At 45.3% G+C, this 19432-nt stretch overlaps 1 protein-coding gene across 5 annotated transcripts in view; it reads right to left on the reverse strand.

Moving 5' to 3' along the window:
• Window positions 1-6508: 6508 nt before the first annotated feature.
• arhgap22a (Rho GTPase activating protein 22a) overlaps window positions 6509-19432 on the reverse strand; it is a 395268-nt gene continuing 382344 nt past the window's right edge. For all 5 annotated transcript variants that reach the window (XM_085970362.1, XM_085970366.1, XM_085970363.1 and 2 more), the window contains one exon: window positions 6509-8120. In XM_085970362.1, coding sequence (XP_085826488.1) covers window positions 7895-8120 — 226 coding nt within the window. In that variant the 3' untranslated portion in view covers window positions 6509-7894. The remainder of the gene's footprint in view (window positions 8121-19432) is intronic.

The following is a 19432-nucleotide window of genomic DNA, read 5'->3' on the forward strand; positions in this document are numbered from 1 at the left end:
CTTGGGGGTCTAGAACAAAGGGGGTCACAGTCTCAGGATACGGGGTAGGACATTTAGGACAGATGAGAAATTTTTTCACTGAGGGTGGTGAACCTGTGGAATTCTCTACCACAGAAGGTTGTGGAGGCCAAATCACTGAATATATTTAAGAAGGAGATAGATAGGTTTCTAGACACAAAAGGCATCAAGGGGTATGGGGAGAGAGCGGGAATATGGTATTGAGATAGAGGAGCAGCCATGATCATATTGAATGGCGGAGCAGGCTCGAAGGGCCGAATGGCCTACTCCTGCTCCTATTTTTCTATGTTTTTATCCTCATTTCTAGTGGAATCATAGAAGATTCTAAAAAGACAAGCGTTTGATTTCTCTAGAAATAGCGATCAGGAAATCTCACTCTAATAATGATGCCATTCACATATTTTGATCAGAATAAATTTCCTCCTCCTCCCCCTCCAAATTACTTTTCAGCTATTTCTCTGCCCTTTTCTTTTCAGTTTTTTCTTTCTTGTTTGAATGCTGCAGCACGTTTTTACACTAACTCTTCGTCTGTGCTCTTAAGTTCAGAGACTGTAACTACACTGGAACTGCTGATTTTCCTTTACTTTGAGTGGAGGCTATCAGAACGTAGATGATAGGAATAGCTTTCAAACCTTGAGGCAGTTCAACATTTCCATTCTGTATAGTTTTTCAATGGCCCACAGTTTATAATCCCCTACTCACCATTTAGCCATTTTGAAGTATGTCCTGGTAACATAGCTTGATAGCAGTGGCCTGATTCCATGCTTTAAATCGTATTTATTTCTGTTTCCATGAACATTGATGAGCCGCAGTAACACATCTGAATGTTTTGGGACTTATTTTGTATCCTACATCTTGTACAATACACACCAGCTTGACTCTGTCTGATCTTGAAAGTGTCCAAATATTTATGTAGTTCATCCATTAGACTTTAGAATACAGTCATAGTTAAAGACCAATTATCCATGAAGGGGTTGAATTCGGAACTTGCAGTGCAGAATTCCTTTAAAGATTCTAAACATTTGGAAAACAAACCCAAAACTTTTGAAGAAAACGGATACTATAATTTTAATAGTTTCATGTAAAGTTACACACACATACTGCTCTTTAAGCAAATGCTTCGCAGTTTATTTTGTTGCAGTGAGAACTTAGGCCCACTTTCTGATGGTAAGTTGGGACTCAACGGTAAGGAGCAGTGAGGGGATCGAAACCAGCAGCGAAGATGATTCGGGTAGATCCACAGTTTGATGAGCTGAGAAATTTATCATCAAATCATTGATCGTCAAATATAACTTTCTTAAAAGCTAGTCTTTTCAAAAAAAAAAGTTATTGTTCTTTGAGAGAGATACCGCGTCTCTCAGTTAATTAATTTCCTCTTTCAAAAAAATTTATATTTTGCTCTTTGTGTGTTTGCATTTTTAAGAATGTTACTAGATTTCTGTGATTTGAGACATTTAAGTGAGGATTCTTTTTTTTAACAGTATTGAGTCATGGGGGGGGGGAGGAGTGGAGAACTAATTTATTGAAGTCACAGTTCTTTCAGGGGTATGAAAGAGTGGTAACATGAATTAATTTTGTAGGTTTTCTTACGTTGAGTGAAAGAATGCTGCATTGAAGCATGTTTGGTTGATGTGTTTTTTTTTAAAAAGTCTTAGTGGCCCATTTTACACCAGTAGAGGGCGCGTGTAGCAGCACACCAATAGGTGAACTGCTTTCAAGTTTAACTTGTGTGCGATGAATGGGAAATTCAGTTATTATATTATTGTGGGCAACATGTTTCTGAACAGATTAATAGCAAATTATTAAAACTAAAAATGGAATCTAGGGAGGAATCGCTCAGCGAGTTTAAAGATTAAACCAAACGATCCTTTACATTCTTAAAGTAAATCCCTGCCTTAATTGAACCATTGTAAAATTCTGATAGCTGAGAGGCACCACAGTTCACACTCGAACGTGTACCTAATTTTATTGTCACTATTTGATGCTTTTCTTGTGAACTGTTCCATAGACGATGTGAGTTAAAACAGTACGAAGAATGAGCTGGTGATCGCAAAATAATAGCAATGGGATATTTCACTGAGAATAATTGCTTAGTTTGACGAGATTTATCATCAGGATTTGAAATAAATTGTCGGAGACGACACACCAGCTCGAGCAGCATTTGAAAGAGATTTATTTCACATGTAACTGATGATCTGATCAATGCTTCTACATGAAGTGTTTAACCCGACTCTTTCAGATGCTGACTCACTTGCTGTGCATTTTTCCAGCGTGTTTCATTATTTCAGTTTTCTGGCATTCACGGTTTGATTTTTTTTTTTAACTCCTTTACCTATTCAGGATTTAAATCCTTTTGAAGATCATTTCAGTGGGAGAGAGGGAGGGGCCTTTGCTGATTTTAACAAGCTAGCAGTGGAGAACTTAGGGCAATGAATTATTTACCTTTTGTGCTTATTATTGCACAGCACTGCTGGTTAACATTGCATGATTTCAACCTAGTTTCATCTTGGAAAGCTTTGTAAAAACCACAAACTGGTCAATTTTTTTTCTCTCTCAAAAAGCATAATATATTCAATACAAGAACAGTAAAGAGCCCGTTCACTTACAAGCTTCTTTTCACATAGTGCAAAAAAACAATGAAATACATCGATAACATTGGTTGGACATTTAAAAATCTTAAACGTCTCACGAAAGACATGCTCGGATCTCAAATCTGTATGTGCAAATTGGTTCACGTTTCAAGCAGTAATTTATTGTCACAAGGTACAGGCCTTATTTTCAAAGACAACGCCATTTACTATTTTAATAGGTAAATGCATGGACTGTGGAGAACAGCCCATAACTAGTCTGCAAACATGGCTCCACAAGGCACAGACAATTGGATATCTTGCTGTCCCAGAACTGTGATTAGTCATTTAATCTTTAAAAATAAGGCATATATATATTAATACTGCTGTCACCACATCTGTGTTACATGTCCTATCTCGGATCAGCAGGTAACCAATCTGCTTTATTTAGTTGCTTGGAGTCACTATGATAACATGACACACAGCCAGCTGCTGTTTCGCCAGCCAGTCCAGTCCAGAAAAAGCAAGGACGCAGCACCACCATTGTCCTGAGTTTATACACAAACATAAAACACAAGAGGAAATCTGCATTGCTCACGGATTCAAGCTAAATGTTATCCAGCATTCTTGTCAAACTGTTTCCAAACGTAAGCAGAATGTAAATAACTGGTATTCAGTGAACACAGTTTTTCTTTTGTAACGCCATCTGATATTGTAAGCTCCTACAGGCTGTTTGTCAGGTTCAGAGGAGAATATAGTTGAGACTTAACCAAGGCCCCCCCCCTCCCGTTAGTCATCGTCGCTGGGTCAAAATCCTGGAACTCCCTCCCTAACAGCACCTGTGGGAGTACCTTCACCACACGGACTGCAGTGGTTCAAGAAGGTGGCTCACCACCACCTTCTCAAGGGCAATTAGGGATGGGCAATAAATGCTGGCCTTGCCAGAGACGCCCACATCTTAGGAACGAATTTAAAAAAATTGTCGTCCCAAGTAATGATTATACATGGCTCCATTTTTGAGCCTTTCGTGGTGTTACAATATATGGGCATTCCTCACTGCTAACCTCACCCTGCCTCTCCAATTTACCATGGCTTTATTTGGTAGAACAGGCCTTACCCTTAGTCCACTTTCAGAAGGATGTTTCTGGTTTTTTTTAAAGATAGGACAGCAACGTTGCTGACTTCCAAGTCCGAGCTGAGCTAGTTGTTTTCAGCTGGGGCCGCACTTAGCCTCAGCACATTTGGACTAAGAAGGCAAATAATCAGGAATCCCTGTCTCGATGCTGTCCAGTGACCCCTGCTGGAAAATGTCTAGAATTGGGCGTGAACAGCATCGGACTTGGTCACGATGCACTATGCAATTGAATAGCCTGTACATGCACTCTGTTATAAATCTCATCATCAAGAAACTACTTATGAAATAATGCTGGACGGCCAGCTGGTGGCGCCGTCCAAAGAGTATAAATACTCGGGCGTCGGCCCCAGCTTTCCAGGGACATTTTGTAAGACAAGGAACTAGTGAAGTACAACTAGACCTCCATGTTCTGAAACAAGTTGATTAAAGCCTTGCTTTATACTCAAACCAAGTGTGTAGTGAGTTTTATTACGTCACACTGTCCAGGCTCTCTCTCTCAAAGGGTAGCCACATGAGTGATGGTCTGTGTGCGAGGAGGTGAAGGGAAGCAAGACCAAATAAAGTAAGAGTTAATCTCTCTAACAGTAAATGTAGAGTTATACAGTTGTTGAAATTTGCTACGGTTGGTTTTCAGAAGGTTTTGTTGGGACAGTGAACACTGCAAGTTACCGATCTACAATATAGGGAAAACACTGCTATTGGTGGTTTTGTTTTCACCATTTGCAATTGATGGGAAGGGTGTGTGGTGTCTGGTATATTCTTACATTACAATGCTGCAGCCACATGCAAACTGAGCGAGAGAGGGAAACCTTGTGGAAAATAACAAGGTGCAGTGGATTTTCCACCAAATACTGGAATAAACCAACTCAAGTCCTGGTGAACCTATTCGATAGCCAAGAAGACTTCTAGTATTCTATTTCCATTCCCATATTCCATTTCCATTCCTTTTCCCTTAACCAAAGATTCTGACATCCTCGTAGATAAAAGATTTCTTGGTAAGTTAGTCCAAACATTTGTATAACTGTATTGTCAGAAACAAAACCTCACTTTACAATACGTACCTTTAAAACACATTCCTGCCCCCACCCGTCCATTCCCGAGCAGCAGATTGGCCTGAAAGTTCACTTAAGACTGTAGGTGAGGACTTGATTCTGTTTAATTGACAGTGCGTGAGACATCGTTATCAAAATAACAACAGAAAATGCTGGAAAAACTCAGCAGGTCAGGTAACATCCGTGGAGAGAAAATAGTCAACGTTTCGGGTCAAAACCCTTTGATAAAGATGTCTCGCGCTATTTTGGATTTCCAGCATCTGTAGTATTTTGCTATCAGACATCTTTATCAAATTGACACCTCACATGTACTGAATAACATGCACTTTAATCCACTCACATCTGCACCTCCCAACATATTTCATTCCTGTAAATAAGTTAGGGACTGCAACAATAAATAAACTATCTTGACATGGTTGTTAAACAGCAGGGGCGTGACCTCAATCCATTTGTTGAGTCTTGTTTTATTGTAACTGTACTGATCCATTAATCATCAGGGTAATTAATAAGAATATACAGCCTCGCCATATCACTATGGTGCAAGGGCAAGTGACTTGGAGCACACAGGTTATGCAAGCGGGAATGAGTCAAAAGGCATTTTCTCCTGAGTGTGGAGGTGGATAATCTACCTGATGCCACCTTCTATGGCCACTGAAGAGCTGGGGTCTAAAACTCTTGCTGATCTTTCAGTGATTGACATATGGTTGGCTTTCACTGATGTGAAACTTTGTTGGAAACAGTAAAACTAAGACTGCCATGAAATAAAAGAAATCGTGGCATAGATGTCTTCTGTCTGACGACCATACTGATGTAAGCTCACGAGCTGAAATACTTTGATTCCTGCTGGGGGGGGCCTGTGGAGTGGTAGTGAAGTGTTTTCCGTACAGGGGCAGGCAGTGAAATCCAAAAAAAGTTTTTTTTTAAATATATAATCGTTGAGTGACAAGAGTTAAATATTTAGAATGCGGTGCAAGGTGTGAGGATTGGGGCTCAGATCAACATGTCAGTTAAAGGATTGCACTTTAGGGAAGTGTTGTGGCATCTGGAGGGATCAAAAAGACAGCCAATGGGCTCGCACAGGGCATGTTAAAACATCTGTCCATGTAGAAGTAACTTTCATTCTAAATAGGTTTTAGTTTATATTTTGAACACACAATCCTGCAATCTACCCAGGGGAAAGTAATGGCAACCCTACTTTAGCATGAGCTAATTAATGTCCTTCCTGTGTGAGCTGAGCTACTCCACCATGTGTCTCGGACAACGAGCACCAAAGCTGGGTGCACCGGCACTGACCAGTAACCCCACACCCGCACTAGACTCGGGGGTTCAGTTAAGTATCCTTTCACTTTACATTATCTGCATTGTCATTTACAAATGGGATGTCACCAATTTGCTGTGCTCCAGTTTGCAATTGATAGTATAAATACAGACTTATGCCCCAGCCCTTCAGATCTGCAGTCTGTGATAGTGTGATAGTGCCAGTTTGGTAGGTCATATAAAGGGGACGGGGGAACTTGGCCGATGATGGCCCTCATTACAAAACATTAACAGTTTTCTTGTGCTTTTCACCTCTGTACAGCCTGAAAATGTTAAATTAACAAGCAATCATTAAAGATTGGATTTTCAATGGGGAATATTAATCTGAGAATTATTTTTTGCTTGGTTCCAAAATCCCACATTTCTTTTATTTTCAATTTCTACGTGGCTTGAAGAGAATGAGCTCATTCTTAACTATAACCTGGATTTGTTTTTGATAAGCTGCCACTTTGCAGTGACATACCTGCAGCTCTGATTGGGGAAGGGGGGCACAAACCCAGCAAGATTACTCTGTGTAAACAAATCAGAGAGGAAAAAAAAAAGTGGGGCAATTTGAGCGGAGTGTCCCTTAATTGCGCATCATTGCAACTTTGAATTCATGCATCATTTCACAGAGGCACCCTCGTGATTTACTGAGGATCGTTCTTACCCCCATTCGACACGTCTTCTCATTGCTTTCCTTCCTCCAAAGTTTTGCCTCGGCATCTACAGACTGTGCTAAATCTCAGGTTTCTCATACAGGCCAGTCTTGCTTGACATCGTCACAAACTGTCTAGTAAGAGAGTCAGTTTCTTATTGATGCAAACTGTAATCCAGTCGCAATCTCACCAGAATCAAATTTAGTGAAGTGGTGAGGCAGCACCTCCAGGAGGCAGTCTTGCACAGTTTTGGGTGCACACCTGCTCTCTCTTCTCTTAGGCAGTCCCTCGGAACCAAGGATGGCGTAACACCTGCTACACAGTACAACCATAACTTGTGCAAAATGTATCTAACAAAATTCCCATACAGTCCACTGGACAGCTTCAGTAAAAAAAAAAAGAATTTTTAATCTTGTACTGCCAACAGCCACTTCAACTTGGCAATCAGGTGGCAGTGAATGGAGGTTTTTGGATATATGTATACACACACTCAATTTTCACTATCTCTGGCCAGGATGTGACCTGGAACTGGCAGTATAACTCTGGTTTGCTGGCACTGTGTTAGTCCAGCAGGTCTTAAAGTGGTACCTGTAATATTTTTTTTTTTAACTCCTTAATTATATATTTTTAAAAATGGACAATTTGGCTCTGAAATGCTGTGCGGGGTGAAATACTGACTGACATGGGCATAAAAAAAATTAGCCTTGCATTCAACCTTCCCCAGTCTGATCTTCGGGTGCGTAAATCTCCTAGACACACGAGTCATTTCAAGCCCACCCAATAGCTCACAATGCCAAGACTGTTGGAGCAGAGAGGAGATGGGCCTCACCCCATCACACACTACACTGTTGCTTCTCAAGTAGAGGAAGCATAGTGTGCGGAACGCTTTGGAGTGAAGATAAACCAGAAGACAAAACAAAGCAATTCCCAAAGATTTTCTTTGGAAGATCGATGTGTAAACAGCCTGTGGGAGCTACAAGAGGCTTTTCAACAACAACAACGAAACACAGGTAGTACAAAATGGAATTGTCTATTAATACTCATACCACATTAATTCATAACATTAAAAATAAATGCATACGCTTCTTATAAAATGTCAATGAAGTATGTAAACGTGTCTTCATGGTCTTGCATGTTGCAGTTTTAAGAACGTAAAGCAGATTTTTGCTATTTGGTTTTGGTTTCCCTGGCTTCCAGTGTCAAGTCTCCTAATGTGGCAAAGAAGTCCTCCATCTCCTTCTGCAGAAGTTGGTTTCTTTTCTCTGCGTCTTCGCGTGCCCGTTCTGCGTTTCGCATTTTTATTTCAAGCATGGCGTATCTCTTTTTCCCTTGGTCCAGTTCCTCTTCCAGTCTGTTCACTTGCAATCGCAGCTCCGTGCTAGACTCTTCAAGCCTGAGGAAAGGGATACAATTAACTTGGCTTCGCTCCTACTTTCTCATCGGTCGTTTGGTTACTGTAACCTAATGTGTGTCAAGCAGCATTTCAGCAATGTTACCACATTGGAGAGAATTAAGAAAATCCTGATCTGTGATTGGAGAATAGGCCTCACACTTTGACCCTGTGTCCAGCCGTCTAAAGCACGGAGATGAGGACAGATGGGAAATCTATCATCTTTAAACAGGATCTTTGGCCTTTTTACTGAAAGCTCGTAACCCGATATGTATAATTATATTTACATTATCTCTTGCTGAAATCATGTTCTCATTTTTAACTGTGTGCCAATTTCTTACATTTTGTCTAGGCTACTTTGGCTTTTCACAACCCACGCCAACTTGTCGATCGCCCACCTTGGGGTTTGTGTGCACTATAGGGCAAAATAAATCTGATCTGATATTCTCTCTCTCTCTGCCGTCCCCCCCCCCCCCCCCCCCCAAAAAGAGATAAAGCCCCACTCTGCAGAACAACAACACTAACAGTCCAGCATAACTCACCTTGTATATTTGAACGGGAACCAAAGTCCGAAACCTTTGGCTGGTATTACAGTGCATTTATCTCACTGATTCTGGCTACTATAGGCCAACATACAACTGTCGCTCCTTATCTACCCATTCCCCCCAAAACAATAACTTGCATTCATATAAGCACCTATAACACAAAACATGTCCAAAAGCTACTTCACAGGGTGGAGGGAGAAATAAATGCAGAGCCAAAGGAGAGATTAGAAAGGATGGCCAAGCCTTTGGTCAATGGGGTGAGTTTTGAGGAAGAGAAGGTGGTGGATTGGCTTTGGGAAGGGTTTCCAGAGAGTTGGACCTAGGTAGCTGAAGAAACACCCATCAATGGTTGGGCGGAGGGAGGCTGCACAAGTGGCTGGAATCGTAGGAACCAAGAGTTCATGCGGGATAGGATCAAGAGCAGCAGAGTTTTGGATTGTGGTAAACCACTGTTTGTATTCCACTGTGTACATGCCTGGACATGCCTCAGCTGACTCCTCCCACAAGTCCGAGTATAAAGGTGACTGCTCCCCAGCCCTTTGTATTTCTGGACCGGTCGACCACTCGAGGCAGACCTTCATTCTTTTGTTAATAAAAGCCTTTAGTTACTCTCTTAACTCTGTCTTTTATGAGTAATTGATAGCGCATCAATTTTATTAACAAAATTTTTATAATGGAGAAGATCCTCACACCAGCATGCCTGGACTTAGATCATCGGGAGGCGGACTCATCCACCAAGTTTACTCACTGGCTTAAGTGTTTCGAAAAATTCCTGACCGCCTCCGCAGCAATCAAATCGGACGAGGACAAACTGGATGTCCTGACCTCCAAAGTGAACCACCGAGTGTACTCGGTCATCCAAGACGCGACCTCGTACGCGGACGCTATCAAGCTCCTCAAGGACCAGTACACGCGCCCAGTGAACGAAGTGTACGCCAGGCACCTTCTGGCGAGTCGTAAACAACAACCTGGGGAATCGACCGTGGAATACCTTCAGGCACTGTCTGTGCTTGGCCGGGCCTGTGGTTGTAAGGATGTAAAGGCCGCCGTGTACACAGAGGAACTTATCCGGGACGCTTTTGTAGCGGGCCACAGATCCAATTACACCCGACAGCGACTGTTGGAGCAGAGTGACCTCGACCTCAACAAGGCCTCTGAACTCGCACTATCATTGGATGCAGCCTACCGGGGCATGGATGCCTACTCCTCTGCACCGTGGACGCCGCGGGGAATGACAGCCTGGGACACGGTAGGACCGCCTCATAGCGCCGTGCCACCCCAGCCACACCCCAGCAACGGCCCAACTACCGCAGCAGTGTCCCAAGGCCAGACAGCAGTGCCCCAAGGCCAGAAATGCTACTTCTGTGGCCAGGCAAAACACCCCAGAGCGCGCTGCCCGGCGAAAAACGCGATCTGCTCGGGCTGCGGGAAGAAGGGACACTACGCTAACGTCTGCAGGGCCAAAGCCACCCCGAACCCCAGCAGCGCCGCGTGTGGGCCATGCGGGCCGCCATCTTGGGCCTCCCCGGCCATGTGCGAACCACCGGTACAGCAGCCATTTTGGACACCTCCAGCCACATGGGGATCATGGACGCCGCCATCTTGGACGACAGCCGGAACGCAGCAGGCCCCCAACACCGCCTCATCTGATACCCGCAGCGACACACCGACCCCTACGCTGGCATCCGTTACACTGGACCAAGCGAGACCGCACCAGCTGGCCAGTTCCACAATGGACATTAAGGTAAATGGCCACGATACAATCTGCCTTTTTGACTCTGGGAGCACGGAGAGCTTCATCCACCCCGACACGGTGCGGCGTTGCTCTCTCCCAGTCCTGCCTGCGCACCAGCGGATTTCTATGGCCTCCGAGTCCCAGTCGGCGGACATCGGCGGCTACTGCGTAGTGACACTCGTAGTAGACGGGACCGTGTACGATCATTTTAAACTTCTGGTCCTGCCCGACCTCTGCGCTGCCGTCCTGCTGGGGTTAGATTTTCAGTGCCACCTTAAAAGTGTTACGATGGCGTACGGTGGACCCCTACCCCCACTCACAGTCCGCAGCCAGCAGCTCCCAAATTGCTCGCCGCGCACCAGGTGCAACCTCTCCACACTCAGTCACCCCCCCCCCCCCCCACTGTTTGCTAACCTCACCCCTGACTGTAAGCCCATCGCCACAAAGAGCAGGCGATACAGTGCCGGGGACAGGGTTTTCATTAAAACCGAAGTGGAGCGGCTCCTGAAGGAAGGGATTATTGAGGGCAGCACCAGCCCCTGGCGAGCCCAGGTTGTGGTCGTTAAGACCGGCGAGAAGCAGCGCCTGGTCATCGACTACAGCCAGACAATAAATCGCTACACCCTGCTGGACGCCTACCCACTCCCCCGCATAGCTGATATGGTCAACCAGATCGCGCAGTACCGCGTCTTCTCGACCATTGACCTGAAATCAGCGTACCACCAGCTCCCTATCCGCCCTGAGGACCGCCAGTATACTGCCTTTGAGGCAAACGGCCGCCTCTACCACTTCCTTAGGGTTCCCTTTGGCGTCACCAACGGGGTCTCCGTCTTCCAAAGGGAGATGGACCGGATGGTAGATCAAAATGCGTTGCAGGCCACTTTCCCATATCTGGACAATGTGACCATCTGCGGCCGTGACTTGCAGGACCATGACGCAAACCTCGAAAAATTCCTCCGCACCGCCCAACTCCTGAACCTGACATATAACAAGGAGAAGTGCATATTCCGCACAAACCGCCTCGCCATCCTTGGCTGTGTTGTGGAACACGGAGTCATCGGCCCCGACCCCGACCGGATGCATCCCCTTATGGAACTCCCACTGCCCCACTGCCTCAAGGCCCTGAAGAGGTGCTTAGGGTTTTTCTCCTATTATGCCCAGTGGGTCCCCTACTATGCGGACAAGGCCCATCGGCTGATCAAGTCCACCTCTTTTCCCTTGACGGCAGAGGCCCGCTTAGCCTTCCACCGTATCAAGGAAGACATTGCCAAAGCCACCATGCACGCAGTGGACGAATCCATCCCCTTCCAGGTGGAAAGCGACGCGTCCGACTTTGCCCTGGCCGCTACCCTCAATCAGGCGGGGAGACCCGTGGCCTTCTTTTCACGAACCCTCCAAGGCCCGGAGACCAGACACTCCGCTGTTGAGAAGGAGGCCCAGGCGATTGTGGAGGCTGCGTCATTGGAGGCACTACCTGGCCGGAAAACGATTTACCCTGCTCACTGGCCAACGTTCAGTTGCTTTCATGTTTAACAACAAGCAGAGGGGCAAAATCAAAAATGACAAGATCTTGAGGTGGAGAATCGAACTTTCCACCTACAATTACGAGATCTTGTACCGGCCCGGGAAGCTCAATGAACCCCCGGATGCGCTATCGCGTGGCACCTGCGCCAGCGCGCAGATCGATAGACTGCGGGCCCTCCACAATGACCTCTGCCACCCGGGGGTCACCAGGTTCTTCCACTTCATCAAGGCCCGCAACCTGCCTTACTCTATTGAGGAGGTCAGGACCATGACCAGGAACTGCCAAGTCTGCGCTGAGTGCAAACCGCACTTTTATAGACCAGACAGGGCCCACCTGATAAAAGCCACTCGCCCCTTCGAGCGCCTGAGCGTTGATTTTAAAGGGCCTCTCCCCTCCTCCGACCGCAATGTGTACTTCCTCAATATTATTGATGAGTACTCCCGTTTCCCGTTCGCCATCCCCTGCCCGGACATGACCAGTGCCACGGTCATTAAATGTCTGAACGACCTCTTCACCCTGTTCGGTTTCCCCAGCTATATCCATAGCGACCGGGGCTCATCGTTTATGAGCGACGAACTCCGTCAGTACCTGCTAACTAGGGGTATTGCCACAAGCAGGACCACCAGTTACAACCCCCGGGGGAACGGACAGGTGGAAAGAGAAAATGCGACAGTTTGGAAGGCCGCCCTGCTAGCCTTAAAGTCTAGGGGCCTTCCAACCTCCCGCTGGCAGGATGTGCTCCCCGATGCGCTCCACTCTATTCGGTCACTGCTCTGCACTGCCACTAACGCCACCCCTCATGAGAAAATGTTTGTCTTCCCAAGGAAGTCCACATCGGGGACATCGCTACCGCCATGGCTGACGTCCCCAGGGCCGGTCCTACTGAGAAGGCACGTGAGGACCCATAAAACGGACCCCCTGGTCGAGAGGGTCGACCTCCTCCACGCCAACCCCCAGTATGCTTACATTGCATACCCGGACGGGCGGGAGGACACAGTCTCCATAAGAGACCTTGCACCCTCGGGGGCCACAGTAACCCACTACTCACTACCACCCCCCCCCACGATCCGATATCCAGCCCCAGCAGACGGCAGGCCTGGGCCCAGCGACCCGCTCGACACCTACGAGGACGCCACGCCTGTGCCACAGCCTACGCGGGACTCGACGCCGGAAGCTCCACTACCCCTGCCGTCGCCACGCCGATCACAGCGGCAGACAAGACCTCCGGAGAGACTCCAATACACTAACTTTTAATACACTTCACCCCGCCGGACTCAATTTTAAACAAGGGGTGAATGTGGTAAACCACTGTTTGTATTCCACTGTGTACATGCCTCGGCTGACTCCTCCCACAAGTCCTAGTATAAAGGTGACTGCTCCCCAGCTCCTTTGTATTCTGGACCGGTCGACCACTCGAGGCAGACCTTCATTCTTTTGTTAATAAAAGCCTTTAGTTACTCTCTTAACTCTCAGTCTTTTATGAGTAATTGATAGCGCATCATGGATGAACCAAAGTTTCTGGAGGGTAGTGGCTAGGAGGCTGGCAAGAAGAGCAACAACATCAACTTGCATTTAAATAGCGCCTTTAATGCAGTAAAATGCCCCAAGGCGCTTCACTGAGTGGGAGGATTTAGTGGATGGGCTGAGGTAGAGGTGGATACTAAATTGAACATCTGTCAAAGTCAAAACTTTGACTTAAGAAAAGTAAAGAACCAAATCTGTATCAATTTTGTAAAAGTGCTAAGATTATGAATTGCCTTAGTTAGTATCTCTATCTATATACACACACATTATAGTGTAAACACTAGCAGATATGGTGTTGCCTATGGCGAGTCAAAAAACAGCATTTTATAACAAAATAGAACACTTACAGGAAGTGTGCGTATATGCAATTCTTAATAGGTTACTTAATTTCCTCTACATAATTGAGAAGATACCAAAGTGTTTGCCACAGTCTTTCCCCTCACCCATCAGTTCCCTGTATCGCCTCCTTAAAATTATTTTGAACTTTCTCAGCCAGCTTCATACCTTCTTCATTCTTTCCTTTTTCTAAACCCTTCAAGCTTTTAAAACCCAAACGTGTCACCTGACCACCATTTCCTGATTTCCCTCATCTGCTCTTTTCCAGTCTTGGTGGTGTCCTGCATTATGGACCTTGGCCCTTCAATCAGTCTCGCAATAAAACCAAGCTCCTGATTAGATAAGCATTCTGACAGATCATATATCGTGCAGGGCTGAGCTTTTTGGATTGAGGTTTGAATTTTAATTGTTTTTAAAAGTTTAGATTCAAACTTGGCTTCATTCCATCTGAACTGGACCATCTGCTTGGGTCAACCTTTGTCCCCAGCAGTTTTGCAACCAAAGACGTAACAAGCCATCACTGGATTTTGAAAGTAGGAAACCACATTTACATCACTAGGTGAAGCAAAACTAAAAGCAAATTGTGAATAAATCAAAATGGTCAAGCAAAGATAAAACTGAGGAATGCAGGCCAGGTGCTTCAAGGTACTGCAAAAAGAAACACATGGGAAATAGAATTTTGTGAAAAATATAAAAAGTGTTAATAAAGTGGCTGATGGCTTGGCACCACTAAATGGGGCTACTCGTGGAAATGGACCTTCCGTAGGAAAGCGGACATTGAACCTCTTGTCGTAGAGTCATAGATTTATACAGTACAAAAGGAGGCCCTTTGGCCCATCATGTCCGCGCCGGCCATCAAGCCCTATCTATTCTAATCCCATTTTCCAGCACTTGGTCCGTAGCCTTGTATGCTATGGCGTTTCAAGTGCTCATCTAAATGCTTCTTGAATGTTGTGAGGGTTCCTGCCTCTACCACCCTTTCAGGCAGTGAATTCCAGATTCCAACCACCCTCTGGGTGAAAAAGTTTTTCCTTAAATCCCCTCTAAACCGCTTGGCCATTAACTTGAAACTATGCCCCCTGATTATTGACCCCTCTACTAAGGGGAAAAGTTCCTTTCTATCTACCCTTATTATCTATGCTCCATATAATTTTGTACACCTCAATCAGGTCCCCCCTCAGCCTTCTCTGCTCTAAGGAAAACAACCCTAGCCTGTCCAGTCTCTCTTCATTGTATCCCAATGATCATGGCTCATGTCTATTTATTTCAGTAAGGTACTGGCAATGGTAGTCATGAAGGACGTTGGGGAAGAGAATCACTAACAAAAGACCCATTGGTCTGCACTCCGAGCTGAAGCAGGGTGGGAGAGAAATAACAAGAAATCAAAAAATGTGATGGACTTCTTTTAAGAAAACCGCTTTTAGCCTTCACTAACGTTGGACACATAAAGCAATGAGCCTCAATTGGCAGAACGTTAAGGTTTTTGCCTTCAGTCCCTGATAACGTGCACAGTTCTGACAGACAAACATTGTTCGTAGAGGTGGGAGAGGACAGCTGGTTGGCTGCACTCTGATAATTAAAATAGCGAGGACTTCGCATACTGGGAAAATGACCTTGGTTTACGTAGACCTAGCTGATACATGTTCAGGCAGAAACAATCTTTGCTTCTTTTGGTCAATTCTAGATATTAAACGCAGTTGAATAGGGAACAGTCATCCAGCCAAAGAAAATCACTTTCCTTTTAAACTTTTGATCTGAATTTTGAGGGACCTCACAGCCCACCAAAGAAAACCCAGTCTTCACCTGACATCCACACACTTTTTTACTTTGAGCAGGGATTATTGGCTAGCAATTAGCTGACTTTCCCCTCCCCAACTCCGGGACATCGAGGCCAATTTTAGCACCCCCGTTGTCATCTTGAACTGAGATCAGCTTACGTGGTGCAGTCCGAGGATTGAACCTGGGGCATTCCTGGCCAGTGTGCCCGTTACTCAATAAACTCAACGAGCCATTAAGCAAGACTCCAAATTAGAGAATGATGGGAATGATACATTATAAGCCCTTTATAAACGAGGTGTGGTGGGACAACTGTTTTGTCTGATAACAAAAGATGGCAAGAGACCATTTGTGTTTTAAGGGGAAAAGCAGGTAAACATTTGAAGTTGGGCAAGGTACAGGGGCCATAGGGAGAATGGATGACAGTCTGATTAGTTTTTAACTGTTGTAGCAAAGAGATAGCACAGACACAAAAGACTGAATGGCCTCTATGTGCTGTAGACCTCTATGGTTCTATGCTCCATTCCATTCATTTCCCAATGTTCAAAAAGGCAAACGGCAGGATTTGCACAGAAATACTGCAAATTAATTTCAAAAGTGTATCAAAAAGCAGTCAACTCAAGTGTTTCTATTGCTCATCTCAGTAAGTACAGTCCATGCTTCTCTCAATCTGACAGTCATGGCCCCCCCCCCGCCCCCATGAGATTGTGACTGGGCAGCAAGCGTCTCACAGTAACTTCTGTCACCATGACCCATTATATGCCTTAATTCCAAAACCTTGAGTTACAACAATGCAAGTAAAAGTGTGGCATTAGTGTTTTTGTTTGGTTGCAAGCAAGAAATTCCTATTGACTAAGCTTTCATTACATTGCTGTTTATAGAGCAGCTTCTATAGGGCGGTCAGTACAGACTACATGAATGGCCCAATTCCCCTTTTTAGTAATTCACAGTTAAGTATTTGCTTTTTCCACAGTCTAATTTTTCTAACTTCCTTTAAATAGGAATGCAATAATCAACATTTACTTCAAGATTTTGGCTTTGACTTTGCTGCAGTTTGTTGTATAAATGTGACAAGTCATGCAGAAATCGACTGTGCAACGGGACCGATAAATACAGTAAAATGTGTAACCTGGGGAAAGGAGGTTGTTCTTTAGGATATGTACCACTGTGTGTTTTATTATAGCTTTGTAGAAACTGATTTATGCTCGGAGTCAGAAGGTTGTGAGTTCAAGCCCCACGCCAGAAACTTGAGCTATAATCTAATCTGACACTACTGAGGGAGTGCTGCACTGTCAGAGATGCCATCCTTTGAATGACTTGGGCCAAACAGCATCAGTACATATTTTTTGTGAATAAAATGGCACACAACCCTCCTATCTCTTAGCATGTGGGATGTGGGAGTAATTTGCATATTTAGTGGAGATGGACTGGCATACCCGCTATACTCCAGACTTGGATGTCCCCACTGGGTCCCTGCTTCAGCATTGGATCAATGTTGTGGGCTCCCAACCTCCAAAACCAGAGTTATGCTGCATCAAGCAATTTCCATAGCGGGTTTCACTTAATGCACTACGGAATTAGCTGGCTGATCTGCCTTTGCCGTTATACTGCCACCTTAGTGTCTCCTTAGCTACGATGCTGAAGTTACAGTATAAACACTCCCGCCCTGTCCCAACCAAAAAGAAACTTCATTAAGACAGCCTTTAACAGCTGCCCATGAAACAGACGCTACTGCAGCAGACTCGATGCCACGGCAATTTAACAGCCTCGACACTTCCGAGAAACACACTTATTTGAAGATCCTGCTGTTTAGATTGCTCAGAGCACCTTGGCTGATCAATCTTTGTTTGCTATCATTAAACAAGCTGCTCTATCAACAAGCTGGTACCGTGCGTTCTGAATGCTTGACAACAGAAAGTCATCTGGTTGCAAAGTAGAAATGCCTGATAACACCTGCCTGTTAAATTGGTTGAAGATGCTGCCCGTGTTTTGTCTGTCTGGATTAGTGACGCTCACTGAGGCAAATGTACATGAAACCTGCTATGAGGAAGCCTTGCTCGATCCCGGGTGAAACATCTTCAGCCAATTTTTAAACAAGGATTTTGAAACTGATGTATTGGGGGATGGGACAGTATTACTCTAGGTGTGGTCTCAGGGCGTTGGTGAGACCACACCTGGAGTACTGCGTACAGTTTTGGTCTCCTTAGTTAAGGAAGGATATACTTGCATTGGAGGCAGTTCAGAGAAGGTTCACGAGGTTGATTCCGGAGATGAAGGGGTTGTCTTATGAAGAAAGGTTGAGCAGGTTGGGCCTATACTCATTGGAGTTTAGAAGAATGAGAGGGGATCTTATTGAAACATACAAGATTCTGAGGGGGATTGACAGGGTAGATGCAGGGGGGATGTTTCCCCTCGTTGGGGAATCTAGAACGAGGGGGCACAGCTTCCGAATAAGGGGTCGCCCATTTAAAACGGAGATGAGGAGGAATTTCTTCTCTGAGGGTCGTGAATCTTTGGAATTCTCCCCCAGAGAGCTGTGGAGGCTGGGTCATTGAATATATTCAAGGCTGAGATAGACAAGATATTTGAGCTACAGGGGAGTCAAGGGTTATGGGGAGCGGGCAGGGAAGTGGAGTTGAGGCCAAGATCAGATCAGCCATGATCTTATTGAATGGCGGAGCAGGCTCGAGGGACCGAATGGCCGACTCCTGCTCCTAGTTCTTATGTTCTTATTGAAGGTGGGCAAGGATAGGGTTGCTGGGGAGCAGGCTGTGGTGTGGGATAGAATATGGACAGTGGAGATTTGGGCAAATTGCAATTTGCAAAAGGTGAAACCAGGAAGGCCTGGAAGGAGCACGTTTGAGCAGTCTCGTCTGGAGGCGATAACAGGAACTCATGGGGAGGGTAGCAATAAGAATAGGTGATAAGTTTAGGTTCATGCTGTAGTTTTTAATGCTAAATCCACAATCTACCTTCACTTTCAGAAACCATGCACGGCATAATCTATTCATGAAGAGCAGAGTTCTGATTGGGTAAATGCTGCACTCATTTAAAATGGTCAACAATATTAAGGCTTCAAATATATTTAAATAAAATTATCGGAGAAGACGTCTTTAAAGATACTGTGTGATTGAAACAGCAGTGCAAGGTCTCTGCTCTCTAATGAGGAACTGAGGTTAGGCAGATCCAGTGCAGGACTAGGCATAGAGGCCATCCTTCCCTCCCCCTGTTTCCCCTGGTACAGTACATGCACACATTACAGGTAGACTACCCTTTATCCGGACTTCCGAAAACCGAAACCCTCTAAAAACCGAAAGTTTTTTCGGTCAGCGTAAGTCGTGCGCATGACATGACCAGAGTGGCGCACGACTTACAGGCCTAGCCGGATAAGGGATAGTGTAGCACTTTTCCGCACTTCTGAGAACCGAAATCGCTCAGCATAAGTGTACCAGCCTTTATCTGCACATCCGAAACCAGAAAACCTCTGAAAGCCGAAAGTGGAGCAAAGCATGACTTCTGAAAACCGAAATGCGCACGACCACGACCCCCGCCGACCCCCAAGCCGATTATTTATCCCACCCTTTCGGATAAGGGATAGTGTATCCTTTATCCGCACTCCCGAAAACCGAATTACCTCTGAAAACAGAAGTGTTTTCGCGCACCTTCCGAAATCCGAAATTTTCCTAAAACCGAAACACGGCTGGTCCCGAGGTTTTCGGATAAAGGATAGTCTACCTGCATCGCTTAAGCATTGCATCTGTTCTGAGCACAGGGCTGCTGCAGTTAGCCAAGTGTTAAGAAAATAATAAATAAACCCACTGTTGCAATATAATCTATATATAGATTATTGATCCATACAAAGCTGTGGTACAGT

This window comes from Somniosus microcephalus, chromosome 29, assembly GCF_052327205.1.
Source record: "Somniosus microcephalus isolate GS21.2 chromosome 29, FLI_Smic_1.0, whole genome shotgun sequence".
NCBI lineage: Eukaryota > Metazoa > Chordata > Chondrichthyes > Squaliformes > Somniosidae > Somniosus > Somniosus microcephalus.